Source organism: Falco cherrug, chromosome 15, assembly GCF_023634085.1.
Source record: "Falco cherrug isolate bFalChe1 chromosome 15, bFalChe1.pri, whole genome shotgun sequence".
NCBI classification, from domain to species: Eukaryota; Metazoa; Chordata; class Aves; order Falconiformes; family Falconidae; genus Falco; species Falco cherrug.
The window spans coordinates 12309389-12333122 of NC_073711.1; the positions used below are offsets into that span (position 1 = coordinate 12309389).

Below are 23734 nucleotides of genomic sequence, written 5' to 3' on the forward strand. Positions count from 1 at the left end.
ATGACGATCCATGGAATTCTACTGCATCCTTAGTTACATCTTTTGCAAGAAGGGACACAGGGTGCTCTTCTCTACACTCTGCATGTAATAACAGACACAAAGCAAGGCCTGATAGAAGCAGTACAGATCAGAGGGTGTCAGCCCACCATTTGCTTCTGAACTTCTTAGGAAAGTGGATAGTTATAATTTCTGGATCTTTTTTGTCCTGAAGCACAACAAAGTTAAATGACATCCACCTTTTCCGGCACCTTGCCATACGTTATGGTCTCTCGGTGGGCTGGAGAGTGAAGTCCCTTGTCTGGCACAAGGAACAGGTAGAGGGGGGGAAGGGTTCAGCTTTCAGAGTCCTGCAAATGCTTTTCTCCCCAAACTCAGTAAGAAAGATGCAGGGTGGGGATGATTACGAACAACCCATCCTTTCAGGACTGAATCAGCTGTCTACTAGAGATCAGATGCCAGCAGCACCGCCCCATTGCTGATCCCCAGAGCCCTCTATTTCCTCAGCAAGTAGATATTTGCACAATCTGCCTCTCCAGCTCCACCTTTCTAATACAAGCTAGGACTCCGACCTCCAGCCTCGCACAGTTGCAATGAGCAAACAAAACCCTGCTATTCCCCCTCAAAACACTGCCGGTTAAATGTCATCTGTGTTCTCCTTCTACAAAAGACATTAGAAAACCCCCCTCCCCAGCTCCCCTCCCCACAAAACATGCTTGCACACACACACCTGTACCTACATACATGTGCTCACATGCACACAGATGCGCCGTGCGCGCACACACACACACATTCATACAGGAAAAACAGCTTGCAAACTCCTGAAGGTGGAAAAAGGCAACTTGCAAATGTGCCTTTGTTTTTGATATGCTCCCTCCTCCCCCCCTCCCATAACCCCACATTGCCCCTTCCCTCCCAAATAATTGCCTTGTCCTCCCCCCTTCCCAGCTCTTCCAAAATAAATATTCGTTTTATTTGTTGGTTTAAAAGATTCTTTTAGGCTTGTAAGCAAGAGAGAGGGAGAGAGAAAAAGAAAAGAGAAATCTTGTAGCATGAGAATGAACCCCCACCACCTCATGAATCCATGAAAGAATCAACATGAAGGGGTTAAGGGCAGTGACAGAAGAAAGATTAAAAAAATGTAATAATACTGAGAGGAGAAAGATGAAATTCAGTAGTGAAATGGAAGTGAAGATAGCGCATTAGTGAGCACAGCCAAAGATAACCTATCGCCCCCACCAGTTTTTGACTCAATTTCTTTAAATCTCCTTCCCCCGCTTTTTTTGATTTTTTTTTCTTTTTTGGGTTTTTTTTAGTAGTTTTTTTCTTTTTTTCTGTAATTTTTTTCTTTCTTTTTTTGGTTTTTGGTGGTTTTTGTTTTTGTTTTTTTTACAATGGTTTAAGTCCTTCAGCAGGAAACCAAAATCAAGACAAACACATCCCTCCCTGAAACCAAACCCCTTCCCATACACCCTTCTCTCCCTTACCCACCCCCCCACTCCGTGGTTCTACATGTGCTGAAAAGAGAAGAGTAAGCTTAGAATAAATCTAATGAACCAAAGGAATAAATGATAATGATAGTAAAGAGTAAAACCCAAACCCAAAAGACCACAACACTCCTGTGTTGTCATTGTCTGAGTGTCTGTCCCTATCTCTCTTGGAGGCCGCAGGCATCAATTTACATAGTACAACCAGTAAACAAGGTTGAAGAATCCAAAGGTGATTGGAAAAATGATTCGTGACCACTTGTCAATGGTGCTGACGTCTGTCAGGTCTGGGATTTTGAGCTTCAGCTTAGATGACCGCCGGCGGAGACGGCAGTTGGCACGGTTGCGAGCCGCAGCATGGTGGGTCAGTGGGACATGGCGGTCCAGGGTCGGGTGGTGACCAAATCCATCCCGAGAGGCCAGCTGCTTGCGGAACTGGATTCCTGAGCCTTCAAAGGACATGACAGAGTTTCGAGAGTCGCCAACGCTGCTCATCATGTCTGTGGCCAGCAGCTCGTTGTTCATCTCCAGAGTGCTGAGGAGGATGTTACCATAAGGGTCAACCTAGAACAGGGAAGACAGAGAGAAAGGTAGCAGGGATGTCCTGTGCACAATGCGCACAGGGCCACACCATCAGGGATGATTTTGAACTGTTTTCTGGGTAACAATACCACTGATTAGGTCATTTGTGCGCTCTGAACCTGAACTTCTGCGGTTGAAAATGTTGTCCACTGATGCTGGAGTTGAAGGACAAGCCGCATGTGCTTGCAGCAAATTTTGAGCGGAGTAGTGTGGTTCTGTCAACACAGCAGGACCAAAAGCCACAGGGGTACTTTTGGGTACACCTGCCCTGTGAAAGAGGATGGTCCTGATGAGACTGGCTTGAGGATGATGACAAAATGATCAAGGAGAAAAAATTCCCAGTAATCCCCAGACAGGGGAACTGGAGTTCATCTCTTGTGATGAGGAGAAAGGCTGCTCCACAGCTCACCCAGGACTGAATGAACAGTGGAGAGTCTGAATTCTCCTGCCACAATGAAAGAAGGGGACAAACCTGCTCTCTCACCCTCTTCTCCTCATAACGGTGGCGCTCATTGTTGGCCTTGCTGATCCGTTCACTCTGTTTCTTTTGCTGCCGGGGGCCTCGCCCGAAGAATATGTAGTTGACAAAAGCATACTCCAGGAGCGCCAGGAACACGAAGACGAAGCAGCCCATGAGATAAACATCAATAGCCTTGACGTAAGGGATCTTGGGGAGAGTCTCCCGCAGATGGGTGTTGATGGTAGTCATCGTAAGTACCGTGGTGACCCCTGTAAGGAGAGGGTAGGTGCTCTGTTACCATGGCGGGATGGCTTCCTGAAATGCCACTCTCAGCTTCCCCATCCCTCCTCCCAGTTGGACAGCCTCAGGAGGGATGACAGCAGTGCAACTGGGAAGAAAACTACCATTGTTCTAATCCCAGCTGCCCAGTACAAATTGCTGCAGGAAATAAACCAGCCACCAACAGTGGGAGAAGTTGTCAAAGCTGAGTATCATTAGGATGATGGGGATCAACATACTCCAGACCTTGGTTCTTTAAGTCCTCCCTGCTCCTCCTTCTTTCCCTCAGTGGGGTAGGAAACATTCAGTTTTGCTCTCAGTCTCTCAACCTCTTCTCCTCCCTTTTTTCCACTTCAGGAACACCCTGCACACTACTGAATGCCTCAGTATCCTTGACATGAATTTATAATCTGCTGTGTTTTTCCAATGCCATGAATAGGAGAAAGAGTGAAGAGATTATCTTTTCATAGTGGTCTCTTTTTTTTTTTGCCTGCCTCATAGGCTTCTGTCTACATCCCCATCAATTCCCACCTTCCTCTCATCAGCTTTACCACTCACTACTTCAATTATCACCTGTACACACTCCTCCCGTGGTTCTCATGCTCTCCTTTTTAGGCCTACTCATATTTCCTGCATCTTAAGCAAACATTTCTTGGTCTTATTGAACACTTTTTTCCCCCATCTACTCAATCTCCAAGAGCCTGGTGCACCATGTTTACTCTCACAGCTTCAGTCCTCTTTCTTCTCAGCCTCTTCCCTTCTCTAGACTGTCAAGAGTGGCCTCAGATCTGTCTCTGGCAGCCTTCATGCTTCTTTTGGAGGCAGTAACATTCCCTCTTCAACCTAGGCTTCTTTTCCCACTTCCCTAGCTCAGCTGTCCTGCTTTTCTTACTACCTTGCTGATCTTTTCTAGTGTCCTTTCCCCTCCTCTCTCTCTGCTGGCAGCTGTCTTAGTCTCCATGACCTTAATTTGCTCTTCTGGTTTCATCCCTGCCTCTACAGTGATGGCTTTCAAACCTCTCTGTGCATCCTGGTCCCCTGCTCATCCTGTTTGCCCTCCACCCTCATTGTGTCTGTAGTGTCATTCCTGATAAAGGATTTAAAGAACTAATTGTCTTCAGGTCACAGAAGAGTAAACAGAAAGGAGATATATTTATATACATGCAATATATTATATTGTCTATATTTAGACAGTAGTCTAAATATCCAGAAATCTGGGGCAAATAAAGGGAGACTAGAATGTTCTCCACATCTCCATTAAGAACTAGACAAATCACAATGGAGACTTAGGAGAGAGGCAAAGAGGTTTTTAACTGTGCGAGCAGGTAAATCTAGAGTACCTAGAGTACCCAGAGGAGGCTGTGGAATCTCCTTCTCTGGAGCTTTTTAAGGACAAGTTATATAGAGAACTGTCAGGAAGAGTTTAGAGAGAGCTGTTCCAGTTCTGATCTACAATGTTTTTCTTCTGTCTTCTCCTTTGAATCCAGATGTCAGCAGAAATTCAACAGCTGTGTGTCTCATGTCCAGCCTTCTTCTTGTACTTTCACTGTGCCAGCAATGTCTACCATGGTCTCTTTTCCTTCTCTCACTTATTATACCCTTGTCAATGCAACTTACCTTTTCAATTTACCACATTCTTCTTGTTCCCTCCCTGTCTCCCTGCTCCAGCCTCTCCACACGAGCACAGCCAGATGATCTATATTATATCTTTGTACACACCATCCCTCCTCTGAGTCTTCTCAAACTTTGTCTTCTCCTAGAGCTAGTTTAAGCCCCCAACCTTTTCTGTAAGACCCAGCCTCCACCTGCGCTCCATTGCCTCTCTGGGCCTTTTCCCCCTGGCAGATGAAATCCTTCTCTTCCCTTGGCTCTCCTGTTTCCTCTGAAGTTTCTATCATGTTGCACAGCCCCATTCTCAAATGCCAGCCATGACCCCTTTCTCCTGTTCCTTCTTCAAAACCCTCATCTGCAATCCACCCCCACTTCCCTTCTGTTGCTTAAAAGACCTCATTTTTTTCTCTTGTAGGAGAACATTCCTATTTAGGGGAGCATGTTCTTAAGAAGAACTTTGACTTCAACTACTGTCCCATATTTGCCTTGGTCATGAAGGCCTTCAGCTACAAAAAGTGTCTGTATGGGGCTTAAAATATGAGAATGTGTAAAGCCAATTCCTTTACTTTTTTCATCTTTTAACCATTCACCACTCATCATTCTTACTACTCTTTGGCCAGCCACCCTCAGCATTTATTATCCAACTAATAGGTCTTGGTACATGTGTTGACCAAGAGGTGCCCAGATTTATCCTCTGCAGAAAAGACATACAAACCAGAGCAAAGGACCTGGCAGGCTCATGGCGTCTCTGAGAAGCTGTGACCATTTATGCCTTTGTTGTAGAGTTTAAACACGCACCCACAGAAATTTATGGCAGAACTTTAACTGATTCAAATAATACAGAGTCAAGCTTGGGAAATACTGATACTTCTGAACAAAAACATAAAAAGAAAGTAGTTCTTCTGGCTGAAAATTTGAAGTTTGTTCTCAGCAAAAATGTCCTTCATTTGGGATGACAAATTTGACAGACCTACGTGGCTTGCTTAACTGCTACAGCATAAAGAAAAAGGTATTTTCTTTCTTAGAGCTGGTCCTAGCTTATCTCTCTCAAAAAAAAGCCTTCTTCAACATATGATGAAAAGGTACCTACCTAGTGCCACTCGTGCAGCAGAAGCATCATAATTGATCCAGAAGGAGACCCAGGACAAGATGGTGATGAGAATAGATGGCATGTAAGTCTGCAGGATGAAGTAACCAATGTTCCTCTTAATCCGGAAACTCAAAGATAAGCGCAGGTACGAACCTGTCAATGAGATATGAAAGGGAGATGCTGTTTAAGAGGAGGCTAAGGGTGTATTTATGGTAAGAGCTTAGGTTAGGAATTGAAATTTTATTTTGGAAAATGTTCTCAAGAGGCAACTCAAGAGGCAAGGATAATGAGAAATCTGTCTTTTTTTTTTTTTTCCTTCATTTGGTTTTCGCAGATTCATCAGGTTTTTGGAAGGGGGCTCTTCAGAGTCTGCTCAGTTGGCTCAGAATATTAAGACGAAAGGAAACTCTACATAAGTTACATTATTATATCCAGCATCATGGGGGAATGTCTGTTCAGTACTGAAATTGCTATTATGGTAAGTGCTGATTTGATACAGGCTTACACAGGAGACTTTAACCCTATATCTGGATGCAGTGAGATGATTTTCCAATGTTTCATGTACTAGCTTTTCCTCCAAACAGCAATGAAGGTCTGAATCGTATTTTTCCCATGCTGTTCTAAAAATAGATTATGGTCAGACTGGGCAAATTCATATGCAAATAGAATACTCTTAGTTAATCTGTAGGGTTGGGGTTTTTTTCCCAAGTTGTTGCAACTTCCTCCTAATCTTTTAGCAAACCTATTGGGGATAGTGATAGACAATAAGTACTTTTTACAGTCCTTCCATGGGAGCAGGGTCATTTTGACAGGGACAAAGCCTCTCACATTGCTGTGAAATAAAGTCCAAGTCATTCCTCCTTCCCACCTCCGTCCCTTAGGCAACACAGCAGCCTGAAACATGGGTGTAATCATGGGTTGGCAGCTAAAGTAGCAAAAGAACAATAGTCTTTAATGATCAAGGAGGTAGACTGGGGAAAAGGAGGTTATGTTCTCTCACCATTATGTGCCATTTACGTAGCTTGAACGCGTATTTCACCAGTTTTGTTTTTTTGGTTTGTTTGTTGTTTTTTTTTTTTGGTTTTTTTTTTTTAAGATCTTACCTATTTAGACTGCAAACTTCTTTTGGAGGAATGTTGCCTCTTGTTGTGGGTCTCTAGATTACCATCGCAATGGGACCCTGCTCCCAGCATGCCCCCGAGGCACTATTGGAACAACATCACCATCTGCCACCACAGCTGAAAGACTCAGGCTGTGATTTCGCGGCGTTTCAAAAATTGTCCTATTTAACAGGTGTGTGGCATGCTGCTTTGGCAGTGAACTCCATGCCAGATCAAAGTGAAGACAGCAATCAAAATCCAAGCCCCTCCAACTTTCCAGCTAGCAGTATCTGAATTGTCCAAGGTATTCTCTCCAGACCTTTTTAGTGCTGTGGACAGATGGGTTTGCATCATTTCATAGACCACTTGCATTTCAACCGATATATTCTTCTGTTTATTATTGCACCTACATTAGCTTCAAAACCCAGTTGCAAACAACATCAAAATAAGTTAAGGGCTGAAAACCTCCTAAAGAGCTTCTACTTTGAGCTCAGTTGGTGTTTTGACAAAGAAATGAAAACAAGTTGAAGCCTAGATTCTAAGTTAGTGCCTCCAGCATCTCAATCAAAGGAAGAACCACACTGACACTGGTCAGCAGAGGGTTTGCACATTCCATGGCCTCCCTTCAGCAGACACTCACCGGTGGTGAAGACCACTTCCCTGCTGACCAGCCTCTGCTCGATAATGGTGAACTGGGGCAGTTCTAGCACCTCCATCCCCGTGACGGCAGAATCATTTCCTTGCCAGAAGAAGACAATGTCATCAACTGTGTAACCATCTGCAGAGATGAAGAAGCACAGAGAGAGAATTAAGCTGACAAGCAGGAGCAGACGACACCCCCATTTTCACTAATGTGATTTGGAAGAGGATCCAGAGGAAAGCCCACACCATTAGACAGCAAGCATAGCCCTTCTCTGCAGACATACTTTTCTTCTTCAGCTGAGCTTGACAGTACAGACCCCAGGAGAAGAGGAAAAAATTGGTCAGAACTCCCACTTCTGGCTAGAATTCAGGAGGAAAAGGTGAGAAGTGGCCCATCAAGCCTTGACTTCACCACATAATCTCCATGGCTGACATGACAGGGACTTGACCATCAGAAGCCTCTGTCAAACGAACCAAACACAGCATCTTGCTTTGTAAAAACTGCCTCCTTGTACCAGAAGGGGGAGACCACACAATACATCCTGGTGGGGACTAGGTAAACAGAGCACCGAAGTATTTAAAAATTCCCAGAGAGAAAAAGACCTACAACAGCAGCTGAAAAGAAATTTAAACATCAGAGCACCTCCCTCTTCTAAGTACTCTTGGTCAAAATTTGGAGTCGGGAAGCAGACGGAGTCTCTGAGATTGGGGGCTGCTTTTACCGAGTGCTGGCTGAAAAGAGCGGTAGTGGGAGAAGAAAGAAAGGGGAGTCAGGCTGCTAACAAATACTCATCCCTTGTTTCAGGGTAAGGGTTTTTTTAACTCAGCCAACGATACAGCCTCCTACTTTAACCCCAAAGTATACATGCCAGAGAGGGCTGCACAGGCTGGAAGTGCTGAGGAGCCTAATGCCACAATCCCAGGAGAAAGAGTCCCCAGATGCTCTGGACTTATGGGGAATGAAGCCCAGGGGACAAAATCATGCGGCTCCCCTTCCATTGGTGTGACGTTCACAACCATGCCTGTTGCCTTTGTGGGCAAAGATTCACCTCCTCTTGAAAATTAATGCTGCTTGTGACAAGCTGGGTTTTGAAACAATGTGGCTGTTGCTGCACAAGGGGTGGCCTCTTATTCCAAGCAAAGTGCAGAGCTGCATGGGAGCACCTCTGTGTGCAAGAAATCACAGGATCATAGAAGGGTTTGTTTGGAAGGAACCTTGAAGATCATCTAGTTCCAACCCCCCTGCCATGGGGAAAGACGTCTGCCACTAGACCAGGTGGCTCAAGGCCACACCCAGCCTGGCCAAAGAAGCAGTAAGATACGTACAGGCTTTGGTGTGGCGTGGTGCAAGGCTTCCTTTAAAGCATGAACTTCACCTGTTCCCACAGACTCCTTTTATTCACCTTCTGCACTGCAGCACAACAGCCTGCCCTATCCACAAGCCCTCACAGCAGAAAGGCAGTTGGCTAGCAATACCCAGCAAGGCTAACATCCACCAGGGAGAGATGCCACCAAAACCAGCCTTACTGTATTAGTGGGATCAGGGGAATGAAGAGCTATTGAATGCACCATGGAAGAGAAATTCTTCTACCTAGCCTTAGAGACCAAGGGTTAACCCAGACGTGAGCTGAACTGTTGAGGATGGTGTCAACCTGCAGGTCCTGAGTGGATAAAGAGCTGAGCAACTTGATCTGATCTCATAGCTGACCCTGCTTTGAGCTGCAGGCTGGACTAGAGATACCCTGAGGTCTCTTCCCAAACAGGAATGATGATAGTGTAGTCTCCAAGCCCACATCCTGCACTCTCAGTCATTTCTGCACTTATTCATGGGTGCTAAAAAATAATAACAATCTTCCAAATGCCATGCTAGATCTGCTTCTTATCCCCCCATGTCATGATCCTGCTCCCATGGCAGTAAGGCACCCACACCCACAAGCCCATCAAGAATCAGGGCCTTCAGGTTATCATCTCATCTGCTGCAGACATTGGGGAGTCACAGGATATTACACTGCCTCGAGTACCCCAGCTTTGTGCACAAGAACTGGTATTTGCATCTGGCTGCAGCACATCTGGCTGTAGCATCTCTCCCAAAGCACCGAGACCAAGTGTGGAAAGCAGCAAGAAACAGCCAAGTCCCCCACTCCTCCCAGTGGACGATTCCAGCAGCTCAAACACTCTTGCAGTTAAAAAACATTGTGTGTAATTTTACATCTGAATTCATTTGGCTCAGACTTTCAGACTCCGGTGGTTGTTCTGAATTTTTCTAGGAGGATACCGAGCCCTTTCTACCCAGTGCTCCCCCTCTGCAGAGGTGCACCCAGCCTGTAAACAAGTCACCTCTCCACCTCCTTTGCAGTAAACAAACCAGATTGAGCTATTGAGGTTCCTCGCTGCAAAACATCTGCTCTAGCCCTTGAACCACTTTTTAGCTTCTTTTCTCAACCTCTTCTGATTTCTCAACTTCCTCTCTAAATTTTGGAAAGCAAATATAGACAGAGTCCCTTTCCCCATCTCATCAGCAACGTATTCAGAGGCCAATCGATTCCCTGCTCTGACTCACAGCTCCCCTGGTTTATATAACCCAGGCTCACTCCAGCCCTTTTTGTCAGAGCCCTGCTACAAAACCTCCAGCCGTGGTGCTCAGGGCTGCTGTCCCTTCGTCGCTTCCCCTGGTCAATACCTGCACGGGTACGAGCCTGGCAGCCTGGCCCGCGCTCCCGCACACCGGCACAGACCTCCGCATTTAGCTCTGTTCAAACGTATTCTGGATGTATTCAGATTGGGAGGAATTCAAATGTGCAGCGAGCAAGCCACGCAGGCTGCTATCTTCATCATCCGCAAATTTAACAGCAGTGACTTCAAATTTACTTCCTGATCAGCAATGAAAATGTCAAATTACAGTAACTAATTTTAGGAGATTTTGCAGTTAACTAGCTCTATTCCATTTACGCTATGACCTGCTGGCATTGGGTACCAATTTTTGCATTTTTTTTTATTATGGCATTATGCAATATGAAATCAACCGTTTTTCAGGAAGCCATTTTTAAAAAGTGAATCTAAAGGGAAAGGTTGTTCGGTCTAAAAATAAATGCTTCGCTTTGATTTCTAGCTTTAAAAAGGAAATCAAATTTCCATTTTACTTTTAAAAAGTAAAAGAATGTTCACAAAGACAAGTCATTTCAACCTGAAATATCATAAAGTATTGATACGATGTCTTAAAATGTCAGATTAACAGCCTGTTTGCAGCCTGCCTCAGCAGGTTTTTGTGGAATCCTGACACGCGGCTGGGCAGGGGCATACATGGTGAGAGATGCTTTAGGGATGGAGCGATGGGATCAACAGGCAGTGCCAGCACTGGCTTTCCTCCTGCAGGTAGGTGCCCCAAGCTGCTGCTTTACAAACCCAGCACCCCTGCACCACAGATTTTGGTGGTTTGCTTTGTTGTTTGTTTTGGGTTTTTTTTTTTGTTTGTTTTTATTTTTTTTAAAATATAGTTTGTTTTTTAAACCAGCCATAACAGGACTGTTATTCCAGAGTTGTGTGGACTTGGAAGCAAACAAAATGGAGCCCTGCAGATTTCAAAAGTGGAAGTGTGTAAAAGATAAAAGCTCCGAAGAAGAAAACAATTGACACTCTTCATCTCTGCGTGGATCTTAGAAATACTGTAAGGAAACATAGCTTTAACTAACAAATTGGCTCGACATGTCCCATTAAGAACAAAATCACTACACGAGGAACTGTGTGGGTAATTCTCTGTCTTCTGTTTTCTTGGTTACACCAGAAACTATTCTCAAAATGCTCAGGAGTACCAGAACCGACATGTCATGAGTGCCTGCAGCAGGACCTGATTTACATCCCATTACCCAACGGCCACGCATCCCGAGCAAGCGGTGGATGGGAAGAAGGCTCCCAGGCGCAGGCAGGGCTGGTAAGGCGGCACGGCACCTTCTCACTGTGGATGCTGTGGGACCTCTTTTTGGAAAACAGCAATTCTGTGATAAACACCACTGATCTGCTGCTCTGGACTGCTCCTGCAGGGATACTGCAGTGCATTTTTATGAGGGCGAGCCAGACCTCCTCCGCTAGCATGGTCAGAAGAGGCTTTCCATAGGAGTCAAGGGAAGATCCAGATGGGAAGGGACTGTGGGAGGGTTTGAGTCCTACCTCCTGCACAGAGCGGGGCGGCCACGAGTCGGGGCAGGCTCCCAGGGCTTTCCTAGGGCTAAGGGAGGCTTCCACCACCCTTCCGAGGGTGAAAGTGATTTTAATGCCCAGCCTGCTGCTAGAGCTCCATTTTCCTGGGCATATTAGCCACGAGTTCCCCTCAGGGTAAAGTTTGGATGAGGAAGCCAGGTCCTGCCCCAGGGGACATCCTCCAGGAGGGGATGGCCTGTAACACCCCTGGGAGGCATCCCATGAGTGGGAAGTGGCTGGGGCAGGTGGCATCAGGTGGCACTGCATGGTGGAGGGTAGGCACGAGGCATACGCACAGCTCTCGATCTCCAGCGTGCAGTTCTGCTGGTCCAGGGGGTACCTCCGCAGGTCCATCATGCAAGCAGCCGTAGTGGTGATCCTGAAAGGTGAAGGGAGAAAAAAAGTCAGTTGTGCATTTTTTCTTACCTAAAAAAAAAAAAAAAAAAAAAAAAAAGGAGAAATGAAAGGCAGACGTGAAAGTCAGGCAGCATTTGGGGCCGCTGTTTCCCTGGAAACCAGGGAGATCCGTGGTGGGAGGTGTGCAGAGTGGGGGCCTGGATGCAGCTCACCCTCAACTGCATGGCATAAACCCTTCGTGACTCATGTCAGCAAGGCAGTATCTCTATTAACTGGGTGGGGAGGGATTTGTGTTCCTCCTCTGTCTCTCCTGTGAGAGACAAAGAAACCGGCAGTAGGCAGAGCTATGGGCATGGGGGGGGGGGCGGAGAGGAGAGGCATGTTAGTTTGTAAGAGGGAGACAGCTGACACGTGTCTGTAAAACAGAAGATGTATTGATTACAATGCCCAACAATGACCTAGGGAGAATAGCTGACTACATTATCACTTCCTATTCTTCCCGAGCTGCCTCAGTGACCTTGAACTTGCCGCCCCCCGCCCACACCCCCTCCATCACACCCACTTTAACACGGCGCCCTTCCACTCCTGTAGATTCACAGCTCTGGTAAAGAGCCATTCCTGCACAACCCATTGCATGATCAAGATCCACGGAAGACATGTTGTGGGGCGCGCATCCCCACGAGAAATAAATACGGGGAGAGAACGAAGGTCTGTGCTGCTTTGGGGTGTCAGCGCGTGGCGTGGGGGCACAGCAGCACAGTGCTGATGGTGGGGCTCACGTGAGGGTGTGAGCAGGGTTTGTGTGTGCTACGTGTCGCACATGGAGGAGCATCGCTCTCTGTGATGGGATTAGATGAGGGAAGAGGGCATGAAGCAGGGACAGAGCAAATCAACAGCTAACTCACCAGCCTGGCAATGCTGCCCGGGAGTTAACAGGCTGCCCCTGCATCTCAAATATATCGCTCCCCTCACCCTTCAACGCAGTTTTCGTCCTGTGCAATGTATGTGTGCAGAGTGCTGAAGGTGGGGGGGGGGTAGAGATTGGTGCTTCCCCCCCCCCCCCCCCCCCTCCTTTTTTTCAATTAACCATCTGGAAGACATTAATCAAGCTACACATTTTTTACTATGTGGGCATAACCAGTGAACTGTTAACGAGAAAGCTTTATCTTCTGAGCCCTGTGGCTTGGGAGAGAGAAAAGGGAGGGGAAAAAAAAAAAAGCAGGAAAGCAGAGAGGATGAGATGGCAAACCAGCAAAAAAGAAGGGAAAAAAAAGAAAAAACTTATAGGAAAAGAGACCAGGAAAGGGAAAAGGATGGATGAAGCTGGACAGAAAATTGGAAAGGTGGGGTAGAAGGGGGGGGGGGGGGGGTTGGGGAGGCAAGCACCCACAGGAGAGGTCTGCCCCCGTGGGGGTATCAGGGTGGGGGCTGTAGCATGGCAGGCGAGCAGCCCCGCAGAGCTACTGGCTCTTTAAGAAATCTCGTGTGCTAAATTTATCTCTCTGCTGTCTGTGAAGTCTGTTTGTAGGAGATGAAGCCTTGAGGAGAGCCTTTGCCACTGCCTGCCGTGCTATAAATAGATCCAAAGAGACGGAGGGAATTTATATATATCCTCACTGGGTCTAGATACAACATTGCAACTGCCCTCTCTCTGAGCAGGGGGCCCAAGTGAGCTCTTAACCCTTTTATCTGTAATGTGGTTGGGGTGGAGGAGAAAGCTCCGAGGGGGAGAAGGATAATAGGACAGGAGCCACTTACGAACTATAACCACAGCTTTGTAAAAGCATGTATTGCTTTTGCACCCTCCCAGTTTGGCATCTCTCAGAGGGCTGCTGGAAACGCAGTGCCTCTCCCACCCTAATCCTCCCGGACCGGGGTAGCTGGGCACAGGAGACCACAGCGGAGGAGCAGATCCAAAGCACACCTGGGGGGAGCTGCACTTTGCCAGGAAAGCCCAAAGTGGCAGGTGCAGAGTCCATCCTGGCCAGGCACCGAGACCAAAGAGTCATGCACAGGTATGACTCATCCCCCTATGCCGCACACGGCATATACTGTATATATTATACTGCACTCGTGGGAGATCGCAGTTACAAATGCGTTTTCCTGTTTTCCCTAAAGTGTGAGATGCAAAAATGTATTAAATGAAAATTTTCCACCCCATTTGTGGGCCCCTGTGGGCTAAAACCTTTTCACAATGTCCATCCTAAAATTGCAGCCTGGCTGGCTAACTTGACGACACAAAGGACATCCAGGGGAAACCTTTTCTGGCTCGAGAGGGACCATCTCACCTCGCAACAGGATTTGCTTATCGCCTGCAGTGCTGGTTGGAAACGCAGAGCACGACACAGTGAGCTATGGCTACCACACTCCATGCGCCAAATCCTGCTCACACTAACAGCCAGCATAAATCCAGAGCCACTCCAATGATTTTTGCAAGATCACACCAATTTTGTATCAGCAAAGATTTACATCAGGGCAGAATTTAGTCCCATTGATTCAAAAAAGAGAACCTTATGACAGGTAGGACGGAAAGGAGAAAAAACCCCAAGATTACGAGGGCATCTGTCCTCAAAAGCCAGATAATTTCTCTTTCCTTCTGACTAAAGGGTGAGTCTATCCACACCGTAGAGTTCAGAATCCTCTGGAGATACCCTAGTTGGCTGCAGGTCCCAAAATCCTGGTGATTTGCCTATGTAATACTGTCAGGGAGGTGAGAATTGGGACCACACAGGGAGAAGTTTTTGTTATGTTTTCATTGTGGAGGTAGCACAGCCACGCACAGCTGTCCTAGGCTGTAGTCACCTGCTTGTCTGGAGTACTTCAGCTGCGGTGCCATACCCACGGTAAGGTGTGCCTGGCAAGCCCAGGGACACCAGCACCCCAGGGCCACCTGGATGTGGGGCTCCTGCAGCGTGACCAGATGCAAGGGGCAGCGGGCCTGAGGCATCAGATTCAGTTCAGATCCTCCCTTTAGGTTTTCGAAACCATGATAAATCAGCCCTAATTAGGATAAAGCAAGTGGTATCCCAGAAAGGAAGGAGAGATGTTTAATTCTTTAGACTTCAAGTCTCAAAAAGCACTCTGGACACCAACTTCCCTTTGCCGTACCCTGCCTGACAGTGATTGTGGGTGACCACAGCAACACAACAGCTGCCATTGTTGGTGAAATGTTCACCTGTGGCCTCTGACCGACTCAACATTCACTTGTTCCTAGAGGGACCAACAAGAGATTTCTCTAGCTCCTTTGCTAGCTGTGTGCCATGGGCAGGTGGGACTCATAAAGGGGTGAGAGGCTGCACCCACCTTTTGCAGCTAAAGGGGAATGGGAGCAAAACTCAGGCACACAAGTGACCTTGTGGGGTCACAGCATGTGCCATCTTTAGTCCAGAAGGCCACAGGACCAACCTCTATCTGATTCCTTGATGAGTATAAACGTATTACCTTGATACACTCTGAGCTGTTGTGTGAAGAGGTGTTTGCTTGGCACATAGAAACAACGTGGGGAGGACTGGATGGAGAGACATGTGGAGGATTGACACTACGGAGCTCCTGAGTGCCTCAACAGGGTTAACAGGCAATAAAGATGGAAGGAAAGTAAGAGGTGGAAAAATAAAGAGAGGATCAAAGAGTGATGGTAACATGAACACTGATGGGGGAGGCAGGAGTGGGGATGAGAGACAGGAGGCCACTGAGGTAAGGAAACAGAGGAGAGGGATCGGGGGAAGCAAGGGGTAAAAGCAGCTGGTGAGGGAGAGCTGGAGAAGAACGAGAAGATAAAAGACAGAAAGCAGAGGAGTGGATACACACTCTGTAAAAAAGGAGATGAGGAGACAGAGAACAAACCATCGCCTTGTAAACAGCTCTAGACAGAGTATGCTGCCTCCAGGAGATGCAACCGAAGTGAAAGGGAGCAGGGAGTGCGGGGGCCAGAGGGAACGCTGGGGAAGGATGCCACCTTCCCCGTGGCATCAGCAAGAGGCACACTGGCACCCAGCCAGGCTGCGTCTTCTCCCTCCCCCTCCTCCTCTCCCACTTCTCTACCCACCTCCCTCCCCTTTTAAATTCAAAAATTTGTGTGGTGTGAAATTTCATCTGCTTTGACCGCAATTCACAGAGACACTGCCCATCGGAGGGGAGAGGCTCGCCTGCGCTTTGTACGATGCACTCAGTGAAGCGGTCCCACTCCCTCCAGCTGCCAAGTCCGGCCACCACCACCAGCCTCCGTCTCTGGCTCCCCTTTCCCCCTCAATCCCTGCCCATCCCGTGGGCCTCCAGGTCAGCCCCCTCACATGTCACCACCTTTACAACTCTTTCCCCACAAAAAAGACATTTGTGCCCTTGCCCTAATCATTTCTCCTGAGCTCTGTAGGCAGTTGTGCTACCAAGCAGCCAAGTCCTCACTGCCCTGGTACTCTTCTGCACAGCTGGCAGGCAGACATAGTTCATCTGGGGCTGAATACACCTCAAGAGAAAAAAAAAAAAAAAAAAAAAAAGGAAAAAAGGGACATGCACTTATAAGGTGTCAAGCAGCTCTGGCAGGCTGTTGACTGACAGAGATCCCTATTCTCTACCAGCACCCAGTGGATTCAAGCAGAAGCCAAAGTAGTGTGGATACGTCACTCTGAAAAGCACCCTTCAAGCGCAGGTGAGGTAGAGACCGTCTCTAGAAAAGCAGCCACAAAGCTCTAAGTCACGCTGGGTGAGTGCTAGGTCTTTATTTGTTACAAAGAGGAAAGCTCTGCTCACTTGAAGCTTGTATTGACAAAGCAGATGCTGGCGCAGAAAGGGTAGCGCAGCTTCAGCCCACCGTCCCTCCACCGCTGCCTGCTCTGCAAGCTGAACCTGGCGGCAGCAGAGGACTGTCCCACCACAGCTGCAGCTCAAAAGGGAATGCTGAAGTTTATGCGAACCATCAGTTCTTCACAAATATTTCAGTTCTCTGACATGAACACCACCAGCCATTTCATTCCCTCTCTGATCTTCCTCATCACTGTTTACTTATTAATGGTTTCTTCTATGTTATTTAGAATGATTATGTATGTCCAGAGACAGGAGCAGCATAGAGCTCCAACCTGCCATTAAAACCTGCCACAGTTGAAGGTCTTCTTTCCATCTCCTCCCTATCCCATTGCCGGCTGCCTCCAAGGTAGCTGTCCTTTCAGCTCCTGCCCCAGTCAGATCTCCCTCTACCAAACTGCAGCTCTGAAGGTCCTTGGCCACCAATTCATCCTCTAGATCACCTCCAGTGTGTTGGGACAACCAAATTCACCAGATCTAAGTGTAAGGTGCAAAAAATTACTTTCCCAAAATATCATCTGATTTCGAAAAGAGCAGGTCCAGACTCTCTAAGGAGGACTGGGTGGGAGAGAGGGGAAAACTAACAGTGTACTACCTCTGAGAGGTTCCTAAAACAAGTGGGGTCCCTTTCCCCTTAAGCTTATCCTTACAAAATAAACTACTGCACTGTCTGCGTCATAACTGTCTATACCAGAAAGCTGAACGTGCCTGGCACTGGTTTCTAGGGCTGATGTCAACTGGTAACGGAACAGCCTTTGTCTACACTTAAGTTCTTACCCTCCAGAAAAAGGGTCTGGCCATGCGCAAAATGCCTGTTGAGAATGGTCACCATCCTCTGCCGTGCTCTAACTGGGAAATGCCTAAGGGACAACGTTCGTGGACACAGACCAAACCCAGGAAAAAAACTGATTTTGCAGGCCACTGACATCCAGTGTCCAAGAATGTTCCCAGATATCTTTGGCTTCAAGGATGCTACCTAAAATTCAGTATGGGTGAGAAAAGATGTATAGCACAAATACCCCCACCACTACTTTCTTAATTCAAGGGAAAACAGAGCTAGCAGTTCAGGCACTTACCCAATTTTGCAGTTACGGATTGAGCGTCATTACGCAGGGGCTAACACAAACAATCTCATAGCAAAATATAAACATTTTTTTAAGTTGCCAGTTGCAACTTTTTGGATTTCAGATCTCCCAAGATGCTGAAGATGCTCCTGTCCCCCTGGGATACAGACTCTCGGAGCTCACAACAGTTTGCAGCAATAAGGAGAATGGATGGAAGCAGCCTGGTGTTTCGCAGGACTTGTGCAGGCTCACCCCATGGGGCAAGTTAGACTCATAAGGGAATTCTGGTGACTAAGAGTAGAAAGAGGCAAAACTGCTGTTTTGCTGAACATGGGGAAAAACCAAAACTGAATTTTTACTCTGTACGTTCTCAAAGTCAGTCATAAAAACATGCTGGTAAATGTCACCTTCTGCCTAGCAGTAAGCACAAACTTCCAAGGGCCTGAAGGGATTTATAAACCCATGGTGAATTCTGCCATTCTTTTAACATGGTCTGATCTTTGCAGACTCCTGGAGGTCATGTTAGAGCCCAGAGAAAGGCAGGGATATGGAATATTTTCCCCTTGTGTCTCTTTGCCTAAAACTGACTCCATAAGCCTTGGCACAATCCTGCTAAGGCCACTCTGTTTCCAAAAGCATCTGTGCTTGCATAGGCATCATTTGATAAATAAGAGTGTGCACTGCACTCAGATAGGGGAGGGGAAAAAAAAAGCGTGCTCCTCTAAACTAGTGCTCAGGCTACCAGTCATCTAAATCAACCATTTTTCCACCCTGAGAGAGTACAAGGCAGAGTTGCCCTCACTGCAAGGTTTTGCTTTCCTGCCTCTATTCTATTTGAAATGCAGTGTGTGTCTGCAAGTTGTCAGCTGGATTGGGGGACAAGAGAGACCCAAGTGGAACATGTTTAAAAAGAGATTAGTTTGTTATTGTTGCTCCAGACAACAGTGATCTGCACTTAATGGAGCAGAAGGTCTCTTCCTTCAACAGCATCGGGCTGGGATGAAGCTGAATTAATAAAACAGTAACCTACAACTTAAACCTGCGGGATTTGGCAAAGAATAGACAGGGTTCAGGGATGGGCTCAGACTGGTGGCTGGGACAGAATAAGCAGGAAGACTAAGAGGTGCTGCCAGGGTGAGCCAGGGGTTCAGGGCATGCAAGCTGCTTCGGTGATCTTCAAGGAGGCAGTGGGAGTCAGCTGTTTGTGGATACTCCTTGACCCAGTCAAATGTATAGATGTAGGCCCTGGTGATGCTTGCCTCTGTTCTTGCAAATTTAAGGATGGAGAAGCAGCTCTGGCACACTGTTTTATCCTGTTTTATTGAGCTCCGATTTCTTCCACAGCTTCTAAGACTATTCTGAAATTCCATATTAAGCTTCCTTCCAATGTTTCCAGCTAAATTCCCTCATCCCAGCCCTAGAAGGCAAAAATGCAGAAGGCAATCTGTCCTTAACCTCAACTGGGAAGCTGAGCTCCTAATTAAATTCTCATTTTCCCTCACCCACCTAACGAACTCTTCTCTGCCCCCACATCTTTGTGCTAAGGAACTGGCCCAAAGCAGAGCTCCATGGTAGGAGCTGCACAAGGCTGCAGGACCAGCTGGATGGACATAAGCCCAACTGTTTGCACCCGAGCTGCCAAAGGAGAGATTTTTTTGTTGCCTTTGCCTAACTTGCAGAGGGAGCAGGCACAGTTACTAGGGTAGAGCCTGAATAATCTCTCACATTTCTAGAGAAACCTCTCTCAGGGAGGGGAAGCAAAAATCATGGATTCCTTCCCTTCTGGCCTGTAAGATGGGAGAGGAAAATTGCTCAGTGGTCTCAGTACAGAAAAAACTCCTGTCTTAACCCATCAGGACACCTTCTCTGCAGAAAATCAAATAACACCCATCGCAAGAACAAGGATATGTCTGCAAACAGCAGGCTTCGAGTGAGACAGGAGTAGGAGAAACCCACCCGCTCCCTCTCAGAGAGCTCAGGGATGCAGTCTGGGCTTCTCAAAGCACCTGTGTTGCTGGAATCCAGTTTTGTCCCTAATTAGAATGAAATTAAATAGCTTCAAGATTTCCCAGAAGGATGTTTTAAAGCTGGAGAACCCAATAACCCCAGACTGGGACCTGGGGAATGTAATGCAGACAGGGCTGGGTGCTGATCAAGAGGCAGGTTGGAGATGGGAGCTGTGATGAACTCCAGTGGAGTCCCAGCCCCTGGGAGCAGGCAGGGCAGCCCTGGAGGCATTGCACACCAGGGTGGCAGGGGGGTTCTGGCAGTGTACCTGCTGTTGAATGAGAGAGTGGGTGAGATGCCTGACGTACATCTGTTAGCTTGCATTGTTTCCCTGTGTAAGGTGAGCTAGAAGTGGTGCTCTAGCTGCTGCCTTGCCCAGGAACAAGGTCAGGTCCACAAGCGGGTCAGCAGCAGCTTGCTGCAATGCGAGGGCTGATGTCCCCCAGGAGCCGCTACCTTGCAGAGAGGAGCTGACTGATGGCAAAACTCACCCCGGGAAAAGCAGAAATTAAGTGCTCCAAAGCAGATACTTTTCTCAAAGCAAAGCTTTTCTCAGTTTAAAACTAAAAATTGTGAGTTGTTTGAAGTATGACAATTCTCTCCTCCTTGCTCTAAGCACTGAACAGGTATTTGCACTGATGAGAACAGCAGGGGTCTGCTTCCCCAGGAGAGCATTCCCTGGGCCCAGAGCCCCGCTATGCCTTGGCGCCTCTGCATGCATCCAAACTGCTTCACCTCTAAAACACATCTCATTGCAGTTGACTATCGTGGACAGGAATAAAAAACCCACAAGACATATGCACACGCTCCCCACCACAACTACCACCTTCACAGGAGGAGATTCCTCATTCTCTCTGCACAGGATTTAGTCTCCGTCATCAAATTCCTCTGCAGTTTTTTAGTTGCTCAGTTTACATTGCTTGGGCTCCTTGCCAGCCAGGCACTGCATCTCACTTGCTGTCCACCCGGCTTCACGCCTGCTTCCCAGCATCCCAGCCCACCCGCTCCCTCTCAGAGAGCTCAGGGATGCAGTCTGGGCTTCTCAAAGCACCTGTGTTGCTGGAATCCGGTTTTGTCCCTAATTAGAATGAAATTAAATAGCTTCAAGATTTCCCAGAAGGATGTTTTAAAGTTGGTTTCAAATATGATATCAAATTACCATACGAGAATTTCAGCATTGTTACAGTTGTGTCTATTTTTAGGTCTCTGAAAACGGATAGCAAAACACTGATGACATCAGCATTTGAAAAGTGTCAACTTGTTTCACTACCAAATGGATGCTACATGGTCTAGAAAAGGAAGTAAAAATCTCAGGCCATAACGTATAGCTTGTATGTGGGATAATGTAAAGCTTACTGAATATTGTGGCAGGGGTGGACTAGACAGTCTCTGGAGGTCCAGAGAAAGCCTTTGATGATTCTCTCTGTTACTCATACATCAGCAGTGGTAGTAAAGCAGCTTGAAATGGTGAGGGAAATATTGACTTAAGTGAAAAATTCTCTGCATAATATTGGGAGTGAAAGATCAACATTCTCTGAAATGCTTTCTCTTAAATGAAAAATTTTGCCCTAATTTTTTGTTTAAAATTTGATGAAACCAAGGCAGTTTTTGACAAAAAGCCATTAGGAGGATAAATACATTCAATTCAGCCAGTACTATCCAGCTCTTCCTCACTATTTCATCCACCTCCCTCTACTACCCAGTAGCCGATCACTTTGTCTCTGTGGGTAGCTACTTTCAGCCTCCCTTCATATTGCAGCTTTTCCACATCATTTCAGTGCTTCCCTGCCACGTGCCCAGGGTGACCAGCCCTCCCGTGCTTCCCAAGCACTTTTAATCCCCGCAAGGCATTTGGGGGCCAGGCGAGTTCAGGCACCATTGTGCCAGTTGCACCTCTTAAACACCCTGTCAGCTCTGCAGGTTTGCATCCTCCCATCCTGCTCTGTGTTTGCAGAGATGAGAGTGCCCTCTGGGCTGGATCTGGGCTCCAGGCCCCTCTTTGGCCTTCTGGGATTTATGCCATCTGCTAAGTCGTTGGGAAGGGGGTAGGGAACACCAGTCCTGACTCCAGCCCTGCAGCAGCCCAGCACTGCCACCCTGGCGCAGCCTGCTGCTGTTTATGCATTCCTTTTGTTGGAGACCTGGCAACCAGCTTTTAATCTGAGCCCAGTGGGAATTAATTTTGGAGTAAGCTTTTGTATCGAACGCTTTCCTAAGATGTAGCTATATTACATCTGCCGCACTCCCTTCATCCATTAATTTGCTAATTCTACCAAAACCAAGCATATGCTTTTCTGACACACAACTTGCACAATGGAGTGGAGCGGAGGAATAAAGGGCTTCATTCACTCGCGCAAACAAGTTATCTGAAGCCTGATCTTGTTCTCACTGAAGTCAGAAACAAAATACCCATTGACTTCCGTGTGAGCTCACTTGGACCTTGGGGTCTGATCCAGCGCTTGAGCTGATCCTGCCGGTCGCTTGAACACCTGCTGAAGACAGGGCCCTGCCAGGGTGTCATCCCTCCCGCTCTCTGACATCAGAGACTGCTGGAAAGAAAAATGACTGTTGTGCCCCAAATAGCATGATTGAGTCACTTTGCTACAGGATAAGCTCAAAGGAGGGGGAACTGGCTGGGGAGAAGGTAGCAGGAGAAAGAGCAGAGCTGTGGTTTCTTGCTTGGGGAAAAACAAACAGACAAACAAAGGAAAAGAAACAGAATTCTCCTCCTTTGGCTTTCTTCCATCAGGGAAACTCCATTTTATGAATCCTTCTGAAAAACGCAGGAAAAGACAAGAACAGGCTTCAAAAGACAGAGGACCCACACTTTTCTTTGCAGGACAAACGTGGGTGCATTTTTACAAAGATAAAGGGAGCACAGATGAATACTGAGTGACTATTTTCTTACTTGCTTACACCTACTGTGGACATGGCTACATATTTTTGAATAGGATCACAGTTATTTGCACCTGCAAAACTGGACCGAGTACTTCTGTTGTCAGCAAAATCGCAGGTGCAGGACTCAGTACATAAAGCAGCCCTAAAGAAATCATTGTCTATACCACTATGACTAAAGCTAGAGGGACTTTAAGCATTCAGGGCACCTGGCTTGTCCCTCAAAATCCCAGTGCTTTCAGGATAGTAAAAGCCAGCCGCCCTGACCTGAGGCACTGCTCATGAACAGGAGCTTCAGTTGCTCAGTGCTTCATTTTTGCAATTGCCATTTTCTCCAGGGGAGGAAAACCAGCCAAGATTTAAAACAACACAGGCAGCTCTTACTATCACCCTGGAAATAACAGGGGCAAACAGCTGTCATTTTCTTTCTTTTGGCCTAGATGCAATTTTCCTCATCTCACCCGTTTACACAGGTCATCATGCAAGGAAGCTCCCTTCCCTGCTCTGCTGGGCCCTGTGGAAGGGGACGGCAAGGGACATCCAGGAGGTGCTTGCACAGTGTCCCAGCCTGAGCCAGGTCGAGTGCAAACCCTTCAAGGACTTCTACTGCCTGTCACCTGTGCTGCAGGGTTCACACTGCTCTTTTGAGCTGACTAAATGGCAGCTGATAAAAATATACTAGCATTTCTTCTTTTGCCATGCAGGTGTGTGCAAAGATTTCCCACCAGCCTGGGGGAGGCAGCTCTACGCTCAGGTGGGCTGGCTCAGCAGCAAAGAGCAGCCTGAGCTTAACAGCACTCTTTGCTCACTCCTTCCCAACAGGCAGAATTTATACTCCTACCTACCCCAAGTGAAAGCACCTTCTTGCCTAACCTTCACTCTTGTTTTAACACAATGAGGAAATTCGGGGTAGTCAGCTGTGGGAAGGCTGCTCTCTTTCTGGTGGCTCAGTAGAGCTGGCTCAGGGCTCCTTGGCAGTATCAACCAAGCAGCACCAGCCCACGGTATAGAGATGGATGTACCTGGCCCGGGAAGGAAGGGGGAAGAACTGGGACAGAGTCACAAGGTTGGGCTTGTTGCATGTTTTGCTGTCTCCTGGCCTGGAGCAAGAGGCATCCACTAGTTCAAAGGAAAAAGTAGCACGTACATTCCCCCACATACTGCAGCCTGTC

General features: G+C 47.3%; 1 protein-coding gene across 2 annotated transcripts in view; it reads right to left on the bottom strand.

The window, feature by feature from the left end:
• Positions 1 to 946: 946 nt before the first annotated feature.
• LOC102058895 (gamma-aminobutyric acid type A receptor subunit theta) overlaps positions 947 to 23734 on the bottom strand; it is a 75031-nt gene continuing 52243 nt past the window's right edge. Inside the window, exons 5-9 of one of the 2 annotated variants that reach the window (XM_005439980.3) lie at positions 11739 to 11821; positions 7247 to 7384; positions 5507 to 5659; positions 2551 to 2795; positions 947 to 2048 (exon numbers count right to left, since the gene is read on the bottom strand). In XM_005439980.3, coding sequence (XP_005440037.1) covers positions 1671 to 2048; positions 2551 to 2795; positions 5507 to 5659; positions 7247 to 7384; positions 11739 to 11821 — 997 coding nt within the window. In that variant the 3' untranslated portion in view covers positions 947 to 1670. Of the gene's footprint in view, positions 2049 to 2538; positions 2796 to 5506; positions 5660 to 7246; positions 7385 to 11738; positions 11822 to 23734 lie in introns of both variants that reach the window. The other variant, XM_005439979.4, reaches the window with a different exon arrangement.